The 20,486-nt window shown below is 47.9% G+C and overlaps 1 protein-coding gene across 1 annotated transcript in view; it reads right to left on the bottom strand.

Moving 5' to 3' along the window:
• LOC309549493 (uncharacterized protein) overlaps positions 1–20,486 on the bottom strand; it is a gene marked incomplete at its 5' end in the record, with an annotated part of 245,888 nt that overhangs the window by 17,610 nt on the left and 207,792 nt on the right. The window contains 2 exons of the mRNA XM_082249823.1: positions 5,181–5,260; positions 10,725–10,860. Coding sequence (XP_082105949.1) covers positions 5,181–5,260; positions 10,725–10,860 — 216 coding nt within the window. The remainder of the gene's footprint in view (positions 1–5,180; positions 5,261–10,724; positions 10,861–20,486) is intronic.

Genomic DNA, 20,486 nt, shown 5'->3' with positions numbered 1-20,486 from the left:
GTTAAACTTCTGATTGTTTTTTGATATAGAAGGGTATTTAGTTCTTCTCTAGTTTTAGTAAGATCATGCAAATGTACCTGCGCTAATGATTTTTTATGCATTGAACTAAGTTTTCCTAGCTGTGTCAACAATTCCGATATTCTCTTTTCATATTCTTTTTTACGCCGTGATCCTAACATCATTAACGTCCCCCTAATAACACATTTGTGTGCTTCCCACGTCATAGACGGTGACATCTGCGTTCCATTATTTTCTTTGAAGTAATTTGTCAAAGCGAGTTCTACTTCTGTTCTTATTTCCGTGGATTGTAAAAGAGATTCATTTAATCTCCATGTGGGGGGTTTTGATGGTACAGAGTCCAGATCCAGTACTATGTGTACTGGAGCATGGTCCGACATAATAGGCGTTCAAATTGCAGTAGCTTTAACCCTTCCCAGTTCACTCTGAGGGATCATGAATCTATCTAACCTTGAATACATGTTATGCGATGCGGAGAAATACGAGAAGTCCTTTTCACCTGCATGCATAATCCTCCACGGATCAATCAAATCGAGAAGAGAAAGTTCTTTTCTCAGACCATTGAGTTTTGCATAAGACAGGTGGGAGGAGCCTCGTGAAGTGTCTAGTAGGGGTTCTGCCACATAATTCCAGTCTCCGCCCATTATCAGTATTCCTTCCCGAAAATCAAGGATCATCGGTAATAGCTGCTGTAAAAATGTTAATTGATTCACATTTGGGAAGTATACATTGATCAGTGTTATTACCTTTTGTCCCACTGTACCCTTTATCATAAGGTATCTTCCCTGTGGATCTATCTTTGATTCCCGGTGTATCCAGTCTACTTCCTTCGCTATAACCATACTGACCCCTTTTGATTTTGATATTGGTGAGGGGGCGTGGTATGCCCATGGATAAAATCTATTGCACAGTTTAGGTATATTATCAGTTTTAAAGTATGTCTCCTGGAAGAAGGCTACCTGCGTATGGCCCTTTCTTATGTCATTCAATACCCGCATGCGTTTTTCGGGGGTAGATAGACCCCTTACATTTAATGAGGTCATCTTTAAACCTGCTCTGCCAGCCCTGGCCATTTTACCTCCCCCTCCTCAATCCCCAGTAACTTTAACTTATTCCACCTTTTCAATATAAGGGGGCGGGGGGGGGGGGGGGGAAAGAGGGGAGGGAGAGAGAGAAAAAAAAAAAAAAATGGAGGGATGGGATATATCAATGCTCGATCCTCACTGTTAATCTCCTGTTTTCCCTAATTGTCAAACCTTGACCGAAGCGCAACTATGCACTTATCTACTCTCGGGGCGAGTGAGAAGGTCGTTCCGTGGGACCTATACTATTTATAGGAAGCGAGAAGACAAAAGAAAAAAATGAAAAAGAAATCACAGGAAAAAACAACCCAATACAATAGTCTTCCCACTTCAAACTATAAGCGTTGCTCCCTGAGGACCGGCGAGCAGCCGCTCTGACTTTACTTATTTATGAAGAGCAGGACAGCACGAAAGATGTCTATATTGTTTAAAAGATTGATTTAAGCCCAATACGTATGGTCCCTCATTGAGGGGGAGTTATCCAATTGTTTATCTGGCCAATTAAAGGTCTATCCCCCCCTTATGGTCGGTACAAAATACCCAATTCTAGTCTGTTTCGTGCTATTCCTGCTCCCCAAGCCATATTACCTGTTCCCTCTAGGCTAAAAAGGGAAATCAAAAACAGAAAACACAACATTTTAGGTCCCTCTATTCGGGGGTGAATCCCCCTCGGTGTGTACTTCATTTCCACGGCCCAATGTGGGGTCTCACCCCTTTCGGGGTGTTAGCCCCTTCTTATAGGCCCTTCCCGGGCATATGGGGCCCCAGGGAGTCTTTGTATCCCTGCAACTCCAGCCAGTCCGGCACAACTACAGGGGGGGTTCCGAGAAATGTAAAAAGACCCGGTAGTTGATCCGGCCACCGTAGAATGTAAGAACTATCTTTTTTAACCACAATTAAATGGAAAGGGTGGCCCCAATAGTATTTGGCCCCAGCGTTCTGTATGGTTTCCAAAACTGGTTTTAAGGTTGCTCTCATCCTAAGTGTCTGTCTTGATAGGTCCGGTAACAGCCGTATTGTTGAACCTTCATAATCAAGTGGGCCTTTTCTCCATGCGTTTTTCATAATTCTTTCCTTAATTGAAAAGTAATGGATCCTTATAAGGACGTCCTGGGGAAAGTCTGTTCCCATGCTTCTGGGGGCTTTAACCCGATGGACTCGGTTTATTTCTATCTCCTCATTTTGCGTGGTTTCTAAGAATATATTTAATATAGCCATTACTTTAGTTTTTAAATCTGGGCCTTGCACTGCGTCCGTTAACCCCCGAAGGCGTATATTGTTCCTTCTGTTTCTGTTCTCCCCATCGTCTTGTTGGAGTTTCAAGATCAGTAATTGCCTAGCAAAATTTTTATGTGTGTCTTCCATATGAACCACTCTAGCATTTAAAGCGTTTGTCTCCACTTCCACCGTTTCTATTTTTTTAGACATTGCATCCATCTGTCCTTTAAGAGAATTGATTTCTTGTGTCAATGCCAGGACAATTGAGGATGCCATTTCCGACATGTCCTGTTTTGTGGGTATAGCTGCCAATAAGTCTTTCAACTCCACGTTTAAACTGTCCTGTGTTCGGGAGTTTTGGGGGGTAGGGGAGTCAGTTCTCTGCGTGTTTTTGTCCGTCCCTTGCTGATTGAGGTTCCCTAATGGGATTTCAGCAGGTTCCCGTTGATTACTGCCAGTTTTTTTTGAGGCATTTATATTAGCCGACCCCGAGCGTGTCTGTGCCATTTTGGAATAAGAAACACTTTCTTCTTGTGTGGTGGGGGTTCGAATAAAGTACTGAGAAATGTCTGTATGTCTCACCGGCGTGTTAACAGCCGCTCTCTCCCCTTCCCCACTCATAGACCAGAATACAGCTTTTGTCCACCCGGTGTATTGCTTCGGCTGTTTTCTCAGGAGTCAGTTCCCCCTTTTAGAGAAATATTATTTTAAGGAAATTCACTTACAGTTCCGAAGTGATGTCTGGGGCTGCTTCTGATCACCTTGGCATCAGACTCTCCTCTAACTAGGTACGGCTCGCTGCGGACCTCCAGGGATCGATTCGGCTCTGTGTTTAACAGCAGGGCGATACGGATCCCGGGTTGCTCCTTTGGCTCACCAGGCTGTCTGACTCCCGTTCTCTCCCCTCACTCCTCTGGATTGAGCAACCGCTGTGTCCTGTAGGGAACGCCGGCTTCTTTCCCCAGAGCGGCCGCTCACCAGCGCACACGGAGCCCCGCCACGAGTTGTCTCACGGCGCCATATCCTCAGCCACGCCCCTTACAGGGAGGATCTTCTGCCCAGCAGCCCATTCACCACCTGTGATGTAATTTAGTTATCTTGCAAACCTGGCCTGTTAGTGGGCCACGAGGACCGGAGTTGAGGACCACTGATATAGGGGACAAAAAGGTGATTTTTTTTTTTTTAGGTGATAGGTTCTCTTCTGTCCTCCAATGAAGTTCTCACCTGTCCTCCAATTAAGTTAACGGGGTGCAGATCATACTCCATTAGCTTCTTTCCCGACCATACTTGCTGGGGAAAGTGACATCGTCATAAACAGGAAGGGGAGATCAGTGAATGTACATTATCTGATCTCCTTCCTTCTTCCTGGCAGAACCCACCATGTTGGTGGGGAGGCTGGTCCATGGGGGTTGGGGGTTAAGGGGAACAACATACAGTATATATTGTGAAAGCGATCTGGTGTCAATTTACACACATTCATGGTGACTGCAGTGTCTATTTACTGGTGGTGGCTGTAAAAGGTTTATAGGCATTGTACCCTTTCAAATCCTTTTGTTATTTTAAAGCGGAGTTCCACCTAAAAGTGGAACTTCCGCTCATTTGCTTCCTCCCCCCCTCCGGTGCCACATTTGGTACCTTTCAGGGGGGAGGGGGGAATGGGTACCTGTTTTTGACAGGTACCCTTCCCCAGTTCCGGGAGGCGGCGCCGGCCCTCTGGGGTTTGGCCCCCTCCTCCTTCCCCCGCCATCGAGCCAATCCGAATGCGCAGCGCACTTCGCGCATGTGCATTAGGGACCCACCTGTGCAGCTACAAGGCTTCACTGCCGGGTTCCCTCACTGGCAATGGTGGCGGCAGCACCCGACAGCCGATGGAAACTATAATAAAAGTAAGCAGCTACAGTATGTGTAGTTGCTGACTTTTAATTTCTGGAGGGGGAGAGGGGAGGTTGGAACAGCGCTTTAATTAGGTATTAGAGTAAATAAATTGATGAGAATTGCACTCCAATCTGTGCTCTTCCAAGTCACTTTATGGAATCATCTGTAATTCATTTACAGCCATATCTTAACCCGAAACACCATCAGCTCCTTGATGTGTTTCAGCACACAGTGGCTTGATCATTGTCATTCCCTGTGCTGCTTGTTTGCCTTACCTTGTAATGGTGGGCTCACATGTTGTGGCTGCAGTTTGTAGTGTCAAGGTTAATCGATTCCCTTATGTCCATGTATTCACTTATCTAGTATGTCCCTATTCTCCAAGATGCAAGACAACTTATTGTTCCAGGTCACGCAAGCAATGCCTTGCCATATCTCAGTTTTGCTTCACAAATGTGGGAGCGGTAATATGATGAAGACACGTCTCTTCTCACTGTGTCTGTTTCATATCTAATTACTAATTTTCACCTGCCAAACACTAGACTGAGAGACCCAGGAATTGTGGGATATATAGTTTCTTCACAAATAAACGTCAGTGTAGACAGAGGTCATGCATTAATCTGTACATTGCCATACCCCATGCCTCATGTTTGAACACTATTATATCCGATCATTGTACATCCTATATAGAAGAAAAATACAAGCTGCAGGCAGGAAGGTTTATATTTCATTTAAAACCTCTTTTTCACGGTTTGCTTCCTATGTGATCGTCTGGACAGGACATTAGGCAAATTGTTCCAACAGGAATATAGACAGCAAAAATGGCACTCATTTTAATAAAGAGGCAACATGCCCAAAGACAGCAATACAAACCAGACAGAGGTTCTAATTCCTCCTCGCTCTTTTGAAAACAAAGGACATTTTTGAACTTTAACCTGTTACAATAAAGAAGTATTCTGTTAATGTATAACATGATAGGTTGCATCTTACCTTTCTTTGTAAAGGGAAATTGTTTCCTTAGAGAAAGATCTCTGTAGCTCATTTAAAACTTGATGAATGCATGTCTCTATCTGCAGAAAATAAGCTCGTGATTATTTTATACTTTTATTTAAAAGGGAGCTATAATAATTTGGGTACAATTTTATTGTTATGCATTTGTAAACTTTTATGTAAATATTTTATTTAGAAAAAGGCATCTAATACAGGGTACACCCTTGACTGTATTTACATAGCATTTTGGGTTTCCTAAACAGTGGCTACAGTAGTAGTTTCACCTTTGTCACTGTCTATTCGTCTATCTCTGAAGCACCATACAGGGCAGTAAAGCCTCGTACACACGCATTGAAAATCGGCAGGGAATTTTCGTCCGACGACCAATCTGCCGATTTTCGGCTTGTTAGTATGATGCTTCCGACAACTGACTCCGACTCCTCTGACTCCGTCAAAACACGGCCGATTTTCATGCAGTCAGTACAGATTTCGACAGGGAAAAATCTGATGAGCAAGTCTGGGCATGCTCAGAGAAGAAAGAACACAAAGAAAGCAAACCAACACATTACATCACTTCTGAAGTAGAATTTGGTTGGGCGAGAAAATTTGTGTGCAGTCTAGGCACATTCCAACCAACAAAACACCACTCTGGACAAAAGACGGACGATCAGTCAGCTGATAATCGTTGCGTATGTACGGGGCTTAAGGGAGAGAGGTAATGCCACTTCTCTTAACCACTTAAGCCCCGGAAGATTTTACCCCCCTTCCTGACCAGGGCCTATTTTGCGATTCGGCACTACGTGACTTTAACGGACAATTGCACGGTCGTGCGACGCTGTACCTAAACAAATTTGACGTCTTTTTTTTCCCACAAACAGAGCTTTCTTTTGGTGGTATTTGATCACCTGTGCGATTTTTTGATCATGCGCTATAAAAAAAAAAAGAGCATCAATTTTGCAAAAATAACAATATTTTTCAAATTTTTTTATATGAAATCCCCCCCAAAAAAATGTAAAAATCTAAATTTTTTAACATTTTCGGCCAATTTGTTTTATGCTACATATGTTTGGTAAAAAAAAAAATCACAAAAAGCGTATTTTGATTGGTTTGCGCAAAAGTTATCGCGTTTACTAACAAAGGGAAAGATTTTTGTCATTTTTGTTGTTTTTTTTTTAACGCGTAATGGCGGCGATCTACGATTTTTTTTGCGGTACTGCGACATTGCGGCGACAGATCGGACCCTTGACTGACATTTTTTGGGGTTACCAGTGACATTTCTACAGTAATCAGTGCTATACATATGCACTGTTACTGTAAAATTACACTGGCAGTGAAGGGGTTAACTTTTTTTGAGAGGGAGGGGTTATGTGTGTCCCTAGGGGTGTGATTCTAACTGTGATTGGCTGTGGCTTGAGGTGTAGGAACAGTGATCAACAGTCCTACATAGTAGAACCGTATGATCACTATTCCTACACAGGGAGAATGACAGGCGGCTTGTTTACATCAGCCGCCTGCCTTTCTCCCTCTGCACCGACGATCGCCGAGTGACATCGGGTCCGCCGGTCACACGCGCGGGGGGGTGCGGGGGCGCGTGCTCGCTCCCTAGACCCTCACAGGCTAGCGACGTAGTACTACGTCGCTCTGCCTGTGAGAGGCTGACTGCCGACGTAAATAGACGTGCGGCAGTCAGCAAGTAGTTAATATGGTATTCAGCTCCCTAAAAACAATTTTCTCAAGCAAATCTTGGTTAGCCTGGTAAACATGTAAAAAGAGTCTAGAGCTCAATATAACTGGAAATGGTAAATATGAAATATTCTAAAAATATACCTGTATATATCTTTTTAACCACCTGTCTACTGGTCACTTTCACCCCCTTTCTGCCCAGGCCGATTTTCAGCTTTCAGCACTGTCACACTTTGAATGACAATTGCGCAGACCTGCAACACTGTACCCAAATAATGTAAAAAAAATATACTTTTCATAGTTTTTTATGAAATTTTGCAAACAGGTAATTTTTCTCCTTCACTGATGGGCACTAGTAGGTGGCACTGATGGGCTCTAATAGGTGGCACTGTTGGGCACTGATTAGGCTGCATTAAAAGGTTGCACTGATAGGCTCAGTCAAGTGGCACTGATGGGCACTGATAGGCAGTACTAATAGGTGACACTGATGAGGAAGCACTGATGGGCACTGATTGGCAGCACTGGTGGGCACTGTTGGGACTGCACTGATAATCAGGACACTGATAACCAGTGCCCTGATTATCAGTGCTGATGGTCCTTTAACACAAGGCAATTATCGGCTCTCTTCTTCTTTCCTCACGCTGTCAGCATGAGGACAGAAAAGCCGATAATCAGTTTGTGTTTACATCCATGATCTGCTGTCATTGGACACAGCTATTCACGTGGTAAAGGGGTCCACTGTGATTGGCTCTATACCCCGATCTGTGATTAGCTGAGTCCCAGCAAAGTAAGCCTGCACTGTAGCCATCTTTCAGGTGTAGTGCAGGCAGGAAGGGGTTAAAATGTACACTCATCGGCCACTTGATTAGGTACACCTGTTCAATTGCTTGGAAACACAAATTGCTAATCAGCCAATCACATGGCAGAAACTCAATGCATTTTGGCATCTAGACGTGGTAAAGACAACTTGCTTAAGTTCAAACTTCAATGCAACAGATTGGGGAAGAAAGGGGATTTTGAATGTGGCATGGTTGTTGGTGCCAGAAGGGCTGGTCTGAGTGTTTCAAAAACTGCTGATCTACAGGGTTTTTTTATGCACAACCATCTCTCCAGTTTACAGAGAATGATCAGAAAAGGAGAAAATATCCAGTGAGCGGCAGTTGTGTGGACGAAAATGCCTTGTTGATGTCAGAGGTCTGAGGAGAATGAGCAGACTGGTTTGAGACGATAGAAAGGCAACAGTAATTCAAATAACCACTTGTTACAACCAAGGTATGCAGAATACCATCTCTGAACGCACAACACTGAATGAACCTTGAAGCAGATGGGCTACAGCAGCAGAAGACTACACCGGTTGCCACTCCTGTCAGCTAAGAACAGGAAACCGAGGCTACCATTTGCACAGGCCCACCAAAATTGGACAATAGAAGATTGGAAAAACGTTGCCTGGTCTGATGAGTCTCGATTTCAGCGGCGACATTCAGATGGTAGGGTCAGAGTTTGGCGTAAACAACATGAAAGCATGGATCCATCCTGCATTGTATTAACGGTTTAGGCATAATGGTGTGGAGGATATTTTCTTGGCACACTTTGGGCCCCTTAGTACCAATTGAGCAATGTTTAAATGCCACGGCCTATTTGAGTAGCATTGCTGACCATGTCCATCCCTTTATGACTACAGTGTACCCATCTTCTAATGGCTCCTTCCAGCAGGATAATGCACCATGTCACAAAGCTGACATCATCTCAAACTGGATATGACAATGAGGTCACTGTACTCCATTGGTCTCCTTAGTCACCAGATCTCAATCTAATAGAGCACCTTTGGGATGTGATGGAACAGGAGAGTTGCATCATAGATGTGCACCTGACAAATCTGCAGTACTACGTGATGCTATCATGTCAATATGGACCAAAATCTCTGAGGAATGTTTCCAACACCTTGTTGAATCTATACCACGATGAATTAAGGCAGTTATGAAGGCAAAAGAGGGTGCAACCTGGTACTAGCAAGGTGCAGGGCTGTTGTTAGAAATCACAGGCCCCCAAACAGCCTCTCCAAATCCCCCATTACATTTCCCAACACAGATAGCTGCCCATCCCCCTTACCTAACTTACAGGGGGAAGCCACTTAAAGCCAGGAGGAGGTGCGCTGTGTTGTGCTCTCCCCTCCTATCAAAAGAGCGCTGGTCTATACAGCACATGAGACCGGATCGCTCTTACTGTAAATCGCATTGTACTCACACACCGCCCCCTATCTCCTCCAAAGGCTGCTCACCTCCTGGAGTACAGTGTGATCTACAGTAAGAGCGATCCGGTCTCATGCGCTGTATAGAGGATCTTCTGATTGGAGGCAGACCACAACACAGCGCACCTCATCTCAGCTCTTTACTCTGCCCCTTCTCTATTGGCTCCAGGCTGCCGTCTCCTTGTCCTGGCTGTGAGTGTGGGAGGGAGCGGGGGCAGAAGAAGGGGCTTAGCGGCAGCCAGCCAGGGGGGCAGAACCCACCCCAGCACCCCCTAAATTCAGTCATGTGTGTTTCTCACCAAGCGACTTAAAGCCAAAGGGAGGGAGAGGGTGAGAAACCGGCTTTTAGTTGCTGGGTGAGAAACACAGAGGACATTGTTCCTTCTCTGCTCCACTGATCCTCCTGCTGTCCGGGCCCACTACAGGAGGACTGGTGGTCCCCCCTATCAGTGGCCCTGGCAAGGTGTACCTAATAAAGTGGCTCTTGAGTGTATGTTGATCATGAACTTGATAGCACATAACACACTTTACATTCTATGTACTGTATGTGAAAGCCTAAAAGACAGGGACATCTTGGGGCCTATTTACACCATCATTGTTTTACCACAGCTCATAGTAGCACACCATGCATTCTATAGTGCATTAAGGTGCCATTAATCTTCAGTGCCACCCCAACATATTTCCAGAAAGCTTTGTCACAGACAGCACCCTGTAAAAATGGAGTATTATCTTCTTGATTTCATGCATTGAGGTGCAGTATAGTGCATTCATTTTCAATGGGCTACATAATACATGATGCCTTAATGCGCAAAAACATTGTGGCATTGAAGTGCATTGTAGCATACTGCTTTCTGTTATGAATGCAGTGCTGTATCTTGGCCTAGGCCGGCAAAGCCCAGGCCTAGGGCGGCACTTTGCAGGGGGGCAGCAAAAAAGCTGCACACCGCATGAAAAAAAAAAAACAATCTCCTCCCGGCTCCCGCACAAAAAGGGTCCCCGCCGGCTAGCGCTACACTTTTAGTTTAGTGCCAGTATTATGGGGCGAATTGGGCCAGAGGGCAGGGTCCAGGAGGCAAATCAGTCTGGCACCCCAATAAAGCAGTTACACTGTTACCTGCTGGTATGATAGGCTGCACTAATGGGCATTGATAGGCTACACTGGTGGCCACTGATGGGGCTGTATTGATGGCCACTGATGAGGCCACACTGATATGCTGCACTGATGAGGCTGTACTGATGGGCAGTAATGAGGTGGCACTGATGGGCTCTGATGAGGCTGAACTTATGGGAGCTGATAAGGTTATGCTGATGGGCACAGATAGACTGTGGTTGTGGTCTGTGATGTACAGATTACAGGGCGGGTCATAAACAGGAAGGGGTGGGGCCTTTACAGGAAGGGGTGGGTCATATTTAAATTAGGGGGTGCACAAACTTAGTCAGGCCTAGGGCAGCACAAAACCTAAATGCACCACTGTATGAATGGACCCCTAGAGGCCCTCACTGACTAATGATCATGAGCTCACAAACTGTTTGCTTACATTATAAGTGAAGCCAACTGATACTACAGTACAGTATATCATGTTTATCTCATACTTGTGTGTCAACAAACCTACCTTATTTTTTAGATTTTCAATGGTATCGCTATAAGCTGGCTCCAGTAGATATTTTTTCATATTTTCTTTACAAAGAGTTTCAAAGGACTTCATTAAGGTGTTTTCATTAAAAGATGTTCTTGTCATTCCAAGAAAACTATTGTAAAATGGGAAAAAGGAATTGCAACAGCTAAATAAAATCATGTGCTTTCCGTAGAAAAAAATCAACATCATCCTTCCTCTGTGCAGAAGAAACTGTTATTCCAAAGCTTTTAGATGTCACTAAGCAGGAACGAATTACATTACTAGTTGAAGTCCATATGTAGATCCAGGGGTGGACTGACAACTCATGGGGCCCCCGGGCAATCAGAGATCATGGGGCCCCCTGTGTCCACACTCAAGCCACACAAAGCCCCACCTACAAATTGCAGCTCAGCCGCATAGAGTGGGCATTTAAATATCTACCACAGCATAGCCTGCATGGAAGGTCCTGGCTTCTTTCTGTAGTGTGTAGCCTCTCATGGGGCCCCCTACTGACCCTGGGCCCTCGGGCAGTGCCCTAATCCCCAAATGGTCAGTCCGCCCCTGGGTAGATCCCTGCTACTCTACATCTGTACTTGACATCTTTTGAAATGGGTTTTTTAATGACTAAAAAGCTCCAGTCAAAACTAAAGAAGACATTTTCTCCAATAGTCCCTACATACTTGTACAACATTTTATATGTTGATCTTTCAGATAGGTCAGTAGTGATTTATAATACAGATGTCCCAGAAGGATAGAGAGGAAGGACATGCTGGGGTGAGGTAGTTTAGGAAGTGGTGTTAAGTGCCAGCATATGTCAGAAGTAAAGTGTAGCAGGAAATAAAATGAAAAAAAAAAAAAAAACATTGGAGCAGAAAAGACTATAGAAGCTTATAAAAGAAAGAGAAAGCATTGAAGACTAGAGATGGCCTTGCGGTTCGCGGCAAATTTTGCTTGTTCGCTACCCGCCAATTTTGCGAACACATGGCGTTGTTCGCGGCAGCCATATTAGTTTACATTGGGGAGAACTTTGACCCATGACACAGCCGTCAGATGGAACGGGACAGCTAATTGAAACATTTCAGCACATGGACATGCCCTATAAATAGACCTGAGCAGGCGGCCATTTCACATTCTGCTTTTTGTCAGCGTAGGGAAAGGTCTGCCGTGTTCATGAGGGAGAGATTGCCAGACACAAATAGCTCTGTTAAGATCCACAAAAGTCCTTTTCAGGGCTGGTATTTTGGTATAGGTCTACTGCAGTCTCTTTTGAGTTTAGGGACAGGTATCCAGTCTGTGCTTTAGGCACAGTTAGAGATCTGCAGTGACACAAATCGCTCTGTTAATGTACACAAAAGTCATTTAAAGGGCTGGAATTTTTTTGGTATAGGTGTGCAGTTTCTGTTCAGTTTAGGGACAGGTATCCAGTGTGCTCTAGGGACAGATCTGCAGTGACACAGATCGCTCTGTTAATGTCCACAAAAGTAATATAAAGGGCTGCAATTTTTTTGGTATTGGTGTGCAGTGCACTATATAGGGGTGTAATCCACGGTATAATATACTTTGTAATATAGAAAGCATATTCTAGTGGATTTGTATTGTGCACTGTGCAGCATTGTGACTGGTGTGGTGACTGAGCGTTGCTGCAGCAATACTACAAACAGTGACAAAAGCACTTTTAATTTATTATAACTAGTGTGATAGACCAGTGGCCCCCCAATACCACATATTGAAGTGGGGTGTTATCTGAGTATACTTTTACAAGTGTAGTTTAGTCCTGCAAAAATGTGGCCTCTTTTGCTGTGTGTAACTCTGTTACACACAGTGACAACAGTTACTGGCCAATTATTTGTAGAACTGGTGTAATAAACCTGTGGCCCCCCAATACCACAGATTGAAGTGGGGTGTTATCTGAGTATACTTTTTCAAGTGTATTTGTGTCCTGCAACAATATTGCCTCTTTTGCTGTGTTAAGTCTGATACACACAGTGCCAAACTCCCTGGCCAATTTTTTGAACAACTGGTGTGATAAACCAGTGGCCCCCCAATACCTCATATTGAAGTGGGGTGTTATCTGAGTATACTTTTACAAGTGTATTTGTGTCCTGCAACAAGTATGCGGCCGCAGGCCGGTATTTGTGGGAGGAGCTAGCGGGCTTTATAGCGCCGCCCCTCCCCTTGACCGGCCTGCTGCCTCGGATCGTCACTGGTCAGGTGTTTCCAGTGATCACCTGACGTCGGATCTCGCTGTTCCTCCTCGTGGACCGGACGTCCGGTCGGGTCGTGCAGCAGGAAGCGCTGCTCGCCGAGCTCCTCTTCCACAGCGCAGCCTCTGACAAGTTGCCTGGCTCTCCCTCCGCTGGTATCCTGTCCGGCTCCCCTGCGTTTGGCCACCGTCTGCTCTGCTGCTTCTGTCGGCCACTCCGCTGCTTTCTCCCCGCTGTTCAGCAGGAGGTCAGGTACGGCAGGGTATGGGGGGGAGGGGGGGGGGGTTGGCATCTTCCTGCACACACTGCCTGCCTCCCTGTAGGCCACGGCTATTTTTTCTCCACATACGGTCCTGCACACACTGCCTGCCTTCCTGCAAGGCCACGGCTACCTCCATACACAGTCTCATGCACACACTGCCTGCCTTTCCACTAGGCCACGGCTACTTCACATTCATGTGTCTCTACTCTCATTTCAGCCTCCGTCAGCTTGTCTCCCCCATATCATGTTCCCTGCTTTGTTCCTGGTTGTCACGGCTGTCATTGCTTTGGGGGGGGGTGGCCCGGTCTTACCAGAGGAAGGGGGGGGGGGTTGGTATGTGAGGGTTGGTGGGAGGGGGGGGGTGGGGGGTCTCATGGCTCGCAGGGTGTGCATGTTCTGTTAGGTTCCTCATGATGTTCTCCAGTGGGGGGTCTGGGTGACCCCCCCCTATTTGTTGACCATTTTCCTTTTTCCTTCAGGTTCTCACCATGTCCTTCAATACCGGCATCAGGTACTACTTCAGGTTCAGGTTCCTTGTGTACCTCACGGCTCCACTCATTTTTTAGTCTTCACAGACGCTACCCTGGCGTCGCCCATAGACACTGGTAGGCTTTCTGTCATTTGCCCCCACCACACTTAGTCATCTTTGTCTGGTTGCCCGGTGGTCAGCCCCTTCCAGGTTCTTCAGGCTCTTACACTCCTCATGTGCTTCACCTGCGGTTGCTTTGGTTTCCGTGCTCCGTCACGGCTTCATCACCTCCACGCACATACCACATTTTCATGTTGTCCGTCTTTCTTGTCGTCACTGTCTTTTTCTGCGTCACTTCAGCTGTATGGTTCTGTCATGTATTGCCCCCCCCCCCCTTGTAGGGCAAGTCAACTGGCTGTTAGGGTTCAGGCGCTGGCCTTAGACCCCCCCCCCCTTCGTAGCCGGTCCCGCGAGGCCAACCTCCCAATCTCGTCGGAGATTATTTCGCCCCACGGGCCAAACCAAAGCTAGCGCCTCGCTCCACCCTTCTCATGGGGTTTATAGTTAGGGCCTCACCTGTCACGGCCACACGTTTTGATTCTTTTACTGTCACCGAGAGGCCATCTTTCCCGCCACCACGTCTGTGGCTCACGCCCCTCGCCCAAATCATAGGTAGAGCCTCTCACCGGCCGCTTGGCATCTAGCAGGGCCTCACCTGTCACGGGGTAGTTAAGTTTTTCGCCTCTGGGCTCTAGCTAGCCAGCCAGTGGTTCTCCTATACGTTACGGTCGTTAATCGGTCTTGGGCGTTCTACTTTTTTCTGTTTCCTTCTACAGCGGGCCTCAAGGAGCCACCCTGGAAGATGGATTTTCCTCCCCCTCCACGCCAGCCAGGATCAGCACCCCTGTCAGGTCCGGTACCCCCAGGGGTCGTCGGGTTCCTTCTCTGCTGGGCTCTTACGGGTCTTGGACTATTCCGAAAATCTCGGCGGTCCTACGCCAGAAGGGTATCTCGTTCCCGGCCACTGCAAGAAAAGCGGAGCTGTTCAGATTGATGATGGAACATCCAGAAGATCCGGGACTGGGCACCAGCTCTCAGGGCTGTTCATCTGCCATACAGGGAACCCTGGACTCCATCCTATCTTCCCTACAGTCCATCGGCGATAGACTGACTAAGCTGGAGGACGCCAGTCCGGCCCAAGGGGGCCCCCCTCCTTCCTTGCCGGTCCCAACCCCAGTTCCTGCTAGTGATCAGGGTAGGCCCCCAGTTCCCATCTTGCCTTCTTCCACGGTTTCTCCTATTATCACCCCGGCCCACTTGGTCCCCGCGGCTCTCCGCAAGGATATCTTGGAGGGGAAGGATGTCAACCTAGTGGCTCTCCTCATTGCCTCCCAGGACATGGTCGAAAGTAAGGTCTACAATTACGGTGATTTGTCCGTAGTCATGAAGGCCAGGGACCCCCGGCTTAATAAGAAGCTCACTATCCCCGAGTTTGTCCTGGCCTTCGGCATCTACAGGGACGTTTTATGTTCCGTTTACCCGCAGCGGCGGGAAGAGTTAGATCTCTACTTGCATAAGATAGTGGATTTAGGGCACAAATACGGGGGTTTTACCTTCTTCGACTTTCATAAGTCAGTCTCGGCCAAGGCGGCGGCAGCCTTGGCTCAATTCAATGTTCGTGTGGATTGGAGTCTACTGGATACCGAGCTCTTCTGCAGGCACTTCGCAGGCTTGGCACCTCCCTCCTGTGCCACATGCTCCTCCACTTCACATTCTGCCAGCCTTTGCCCCATGGAGGCTGTATCCTCCCCGGCCGGGGTCCCAGGGGGGGGGGCTGGCAGGTCAGAGCAGCGTGGCCTTAGGGATAAGCTGGGTCGTCCCATAGTGTTCTTAGGTAAAGCCCAGGTTTGCAATAATTTCAATGGGGGGGCGTGCAGCTTCAGTGCTTGCAGGCTGCTCCATGTCTGCTCCATCTGTTTCAGGGCTCACACAAAATCCATGTGTCCATCCAAGATGTACCCTAAACAATGACTAACCGGGGTCAAGGTCGAGGTGCTGGAGTTTTACCTGCAGGCTCATCCGTCTCCACACCTGGTGGAGTATCTGATTCAGGGGTTCTTGGGTGGGTTCCACACGGGGCTGGTGTCTCTTCCCACGGGGACTCTGGAATGTCCCAATTTACTGTCGGCCACGGAGGACCCGGAGTCGGTAGATCTACTACTTGAGAAGGAAGTGCAGGAGGGGTTCATGTTAGGCCCCTTCCCGGCCCCCCCCTTCTCCTCTTGGCGTACCAACCCGATCGGTATTGCCACAAGCAAATTCACCAATAAAAAACGCTTGATTATCGACATGTCGGCTCCTCATTCTTCCACCAACCCCAGCCTTAATTCCCTTATTCCTTCGGCCGAGTTCTCACTCCACTATGCTACCGTGGACAATGCCATCCAGGCCATTTTAGGGGCTGGCAGGGCTGCCTGGCTCAGTAAAACGGATATTGCCAATGCCTTCAAACTGCTGCCTATTCACCCCTCCTTATGGCACATCCACGGTGTAAAGTGGAGGGAGAAATATTATTTCGCTTGCAGGCTGACTTTTGGGTCTAAAAGCAGCCCCAAGATTTTTGATACCTTTGCTGAGACGCTCTGCTGGCTCCTTCTGAATGTCTCCAGGTGCCCCTCGGTGTTGCACTACCTTGATGATTTTTTGTTGGTCGAGGATAGCAACTGCACGCCGGTCAGTCTAAATAGTACCTTGGCCTTATTTTCCACCTTAGGGGTTCCCCTGTCACCAGGCAAAACGGTCGGTCCGGTCACCAGGCTGGATTTCTTGGGGATTACCCTGGATTCTGTCTCCATGCAGTCCAGCCTCCCTGTGGACAAACTTGAACGTATTCGTGGGGTGGTAGGCAGGTTCCTGGAACTAGGGACTTTTTCCAGGAAGGAGTTGCAGTCCTTGATCGGGTCATTAAATTTTGCCATGCGTATCATACCCCAGGGCAGGTCCTTTATCTCTCGGTTGCTGCGGCTGTTGCCAGGTCTTCCGGAGGGTGTCATCTCCCACTTGGATCCCCCTGCCAGGGCGGACCTGGGTATGTGGGTTGAGTTCCTGGAAAGCTGGAACGGTATCTCCATGTTCATCCCGCCCATCTCTGCCCAGTCCCCTGTGTTTTGGACGGATGCGGCCGCCAGTACCGGGTTCGCAGCCATCTTCGGGGATTCATGGTTCAGGGATAGTTGGCCGGCTGAGTCTCTAGCCTTACCTGCTTTCCGGGAGACCTCAGCGCTGTTTGAATTATACCCTATTGTGGCAGCTGCTGTCACCTGGGGTAGGTACTGGTCAGGGAAGGCAGTCAAATGTTTCAGTGATAACATGGCTGCTTGTGATATCATCAACAAAGGCCGTTCATCGTCCCTGACTATTATGAGGCTGGTCCGCAGGCTGACCTTGGTAGCCGCCACTTACCAGTTTTTTCTTTTCTGTGAGCACATTCCGGGTCATACCAACTTAGCCGCTGACGCTCTTTCCCGCTCCAAATTGCAGGTTTTCTTCACTCTCCACCCGACGGCCGACAGATGTCCCACGCGGACCCCGGAGTTCAAGGATCTGCTCCTGGACTAGCCCGCATCATGGCGCATGGACGGGAGTTGGCCCGTATGGCTCTGTCATCCAACACCAGGAAGGCTTATGACCGAGCCTTGACCATCTTCCAAAGGTTTTTAGTGGAATTTGGGTTGGTTGACCAGTCAGTGCAGACCATGGTCGCCTTCGCTGCTTTTTGCCACCTCCAACTCAAGCTATCTGTCAGTACTATTAAACTATATCTGGCGGGTGTTCAACACCACGTTCTGACGCACCATCCAAACTCCTTGCCTTTCCTCCGGGCATATCCTCTGAAGAGCCTCCTGAAGGGCATTGGCAGGTTGGATCACCGTTCCCCCATCAGGCGGCTGCCGTTAGATGGGGTGAAATTTAGGGCCCTCTCCAACTTACTGGACACGTCGCCCTTTGAGCCATACACGAATGCTGTGGTCAAAGCGGCAATGTATCTGGCTTTCTACGGTTTTCTCAGACCCGGGGAGTTTTCGGTAGCTTCCGCAGCTGAGGGGCGGTTGTGTCTCCTCAAGCAAGATCTCGTCAAATGGGGGGATCATTATGTTTTGACACTGCAGAGCACCAAGACCAGGCAGGTGGGCCACCCCGTTACCATCCCGTTTTACCCATCTGGGAATCTTTGGTGCCCGGTCAGAGTGTTGGATGTTTTCGTGGCTCAGACCCTGAGCAGTCCCAGCCATGCACCGCTCTTTGCGCTCCTGGACGTTCCCCTCACTACGTCCAAATTCATTTTTTACATACGTTCTCTTTGCATCAGACTGGGGTGGGACCCGGCAGCGCACTCTGGCCATTCCTTCCGGATAGGAGCGGCTACGGCTGCTTCAGGGAATAATACGCCAGGCCATATCATTAAAAGGCTTGGTAGGTGGGAGTCGGACGCCTTCCAAGTGTATATACCGCACCCAGAGAGGGAATTGAGATTGGCTTTTCGCAAGCTTGTGTCCTAGATATTTTGAATAAAGTGTGTTGTTTTGCTTACTCTTTTTGCCCTCTTTATTTACAGGCTACCCCCCTTACGTCGGTTCAGGCACACCACACCGACTGTCCTTACCAGGGGGTGACGTCTTTTAGTATTGACCACAAGTATGCGGCCGCAGGCCGGTATTTGTGGGAGGAGCTAGCGGGCTTTATAGCGCCGCCCCTCCCCTTGACCGGCCTGCTGCCTCGGATCGTCACCCCACCCTCCTTCACCCTTTTTTCTCTACCTCTTCCCCTTGGGGGTGCCCTCTTTATTTACAGGCTACCCCCCTTACGTCGGTTCAGGCACACCACACCGACTGTCCTTACCAGGGGGTGACGTCTTTTAGTATTGACCACAATATTGCCTCTTTTGCTGTGTTAAGTCTGATACACACAGTGCCAAACTCCCTGGCCAATTTTTTGAACAACTGGTGTGATAAACTAGTGGCCCCCCAATACCTCATATTGAAGTGGGGTGTTATCTGAGTATACTTTTAAAAGTGTATTTGTGTCCTGCAACAATATTGCCTCTTTTGCTGTGTTAACTCTGATACACACAGTGCCAAACTCCCTGGCCAATTTTTTGAACAACTGGTGTGATAAACCAGTGGCCCCCCAATACCATATATTGAAGTGGGGTGTTATTTAACCTCATACTTTTCTAAGAGTGTGTTTTAGTCCTGCAAAAATTTGGCCTCTTTTGCTGTGTTAACTGTGCTACACACAGTGACAACAGTTACTGGCCAATTATTCAGACTGGCATGGTGCATAGGAGAAGGCGTGGAGCACTTCGGCCTGGTATGTACTCAGTGTCTAAATGTGACCATGCGGATGCAAGTGTAGGGCGGACATTGCGGCAATCTGCTGCAGCGGGAGAGAGTGGAGGTCGACCCAGAAGGTTGAATGTGTCTTGGGAGACCAGGGTCCCTCATGCCCTGTTGGCTGCGGAGTCGGGTCCTTTCATGGCTCGAGGAAGAGGAGTGCTGAGGGTACTTATACAGCTGGACTCTATGCAATCCATCAGTGATGCAGGGTGCAAATGGAGAGAGGCCCGAATGTCCGAGCCAGGATGCATGCAGGTCGTGCGGTACAGGGAGCTGCCACCTGGTGCATTGAAAGCTGCAGCAGCAGAAACAAAGTCTGCTCCTATACAGGCAGAGGGGAGAAGATGGCCAGTGGTGACCGAGGAAGAGTCATTGATGTGGGGTCTCCCAGCATCGGTTTGGATCCTTGGAGGAGGGGATGGATGTTTGGAAGTTAGAGGAAGAGACTGAATGGGACTGGGGGTCCAAAGATCAGAACAGTCCAGCCAGTCTTGGCCCACCTGATAAGGGGACTAGGGATTTAGTGGTGCAAGGTCAGTGCATCAGGAATCTGGGGTTCTGTGAGGCCTATTCTAATTGGGTCCCAGATTTATCCCCACCAAGAAGCTATGCCTGGGCTCGGGATCAAAATGTGGCCTATGCCTGCCTCATTCAGAGAGTGGAGACCCTATACTCCCCACCTGGGAGGGGGAACCGTCAAAGCCCCCCAGACTTTCCAGGATGCAAAGAATGATACAGAAGAAAGTTGCATTGGAGTTTGGGTATGACTATCCATATGCTCCACGGGAGGTCATGCTGGAAATAGAATCCATATGAGAGACATGGTGTGATAAAGCAGTGTGGGATTTTCTTTTTGCCCCAAAACTCCACTTCAACCAATCTAGGATGGACTTATGGAAGACCTTCCAGTTGGTGAAGGCTAACTGGAATCATGGGCAGGCCATTTATGTGGACTGGGTGGAGGTCCGCCACCCAGATGGATCTGGCCAGGCCTGGTCAATCCGTGTGCAGGACAAAGAGGGGAATGTAGTGCGAATTCCCGATCCAGATTATTATTGCTAAAGGACAGACTGCTGAATCTTTTCAAGGCTGACTAGCCTGGGTTCAAAAACTGTGGACTGTCCAGAAGTGTTCAAGTGAACTGTTGCTGGGGCTCAAACCCCATTTCCATTGCCCCTTCCTCTTCTTCACTTACAGGAGGGGTTGAGGGACTTACAAAGTGCCACTTCTGAGTGGACTCATTTCAGAGGGCCGACCCTCTAATTTCTAAAAAAAGAGACTGTAAAAAGTTTTGCCATTATTTCAGTTTGCTATTGAGGAGATCCTTAAGGCCATTGGGCCAGGATCAGACTGTTCTAATCATTTAAAGGACCATATTATGGACTGTTTGGGCCAACAGGCCAAAAGTGGAACAGTGTGAGGCTGCTA

This window comes from Pelophylax lessonae (genome assembly GCF_965119305.1).
Source record: "Pelophylax lessonae genome assembly, chromosome: 1".
Classification (NCBI taxonomy): domain Eukaryota; kingdom Metazoa; phylum Chordata; class Amphibia; order Anura; family Ranidae; genus Pelophylax; species Pelophylax lessonae.
This window is presented reverse-complemented; position numbering and strand designations above follow the sequence as displayed.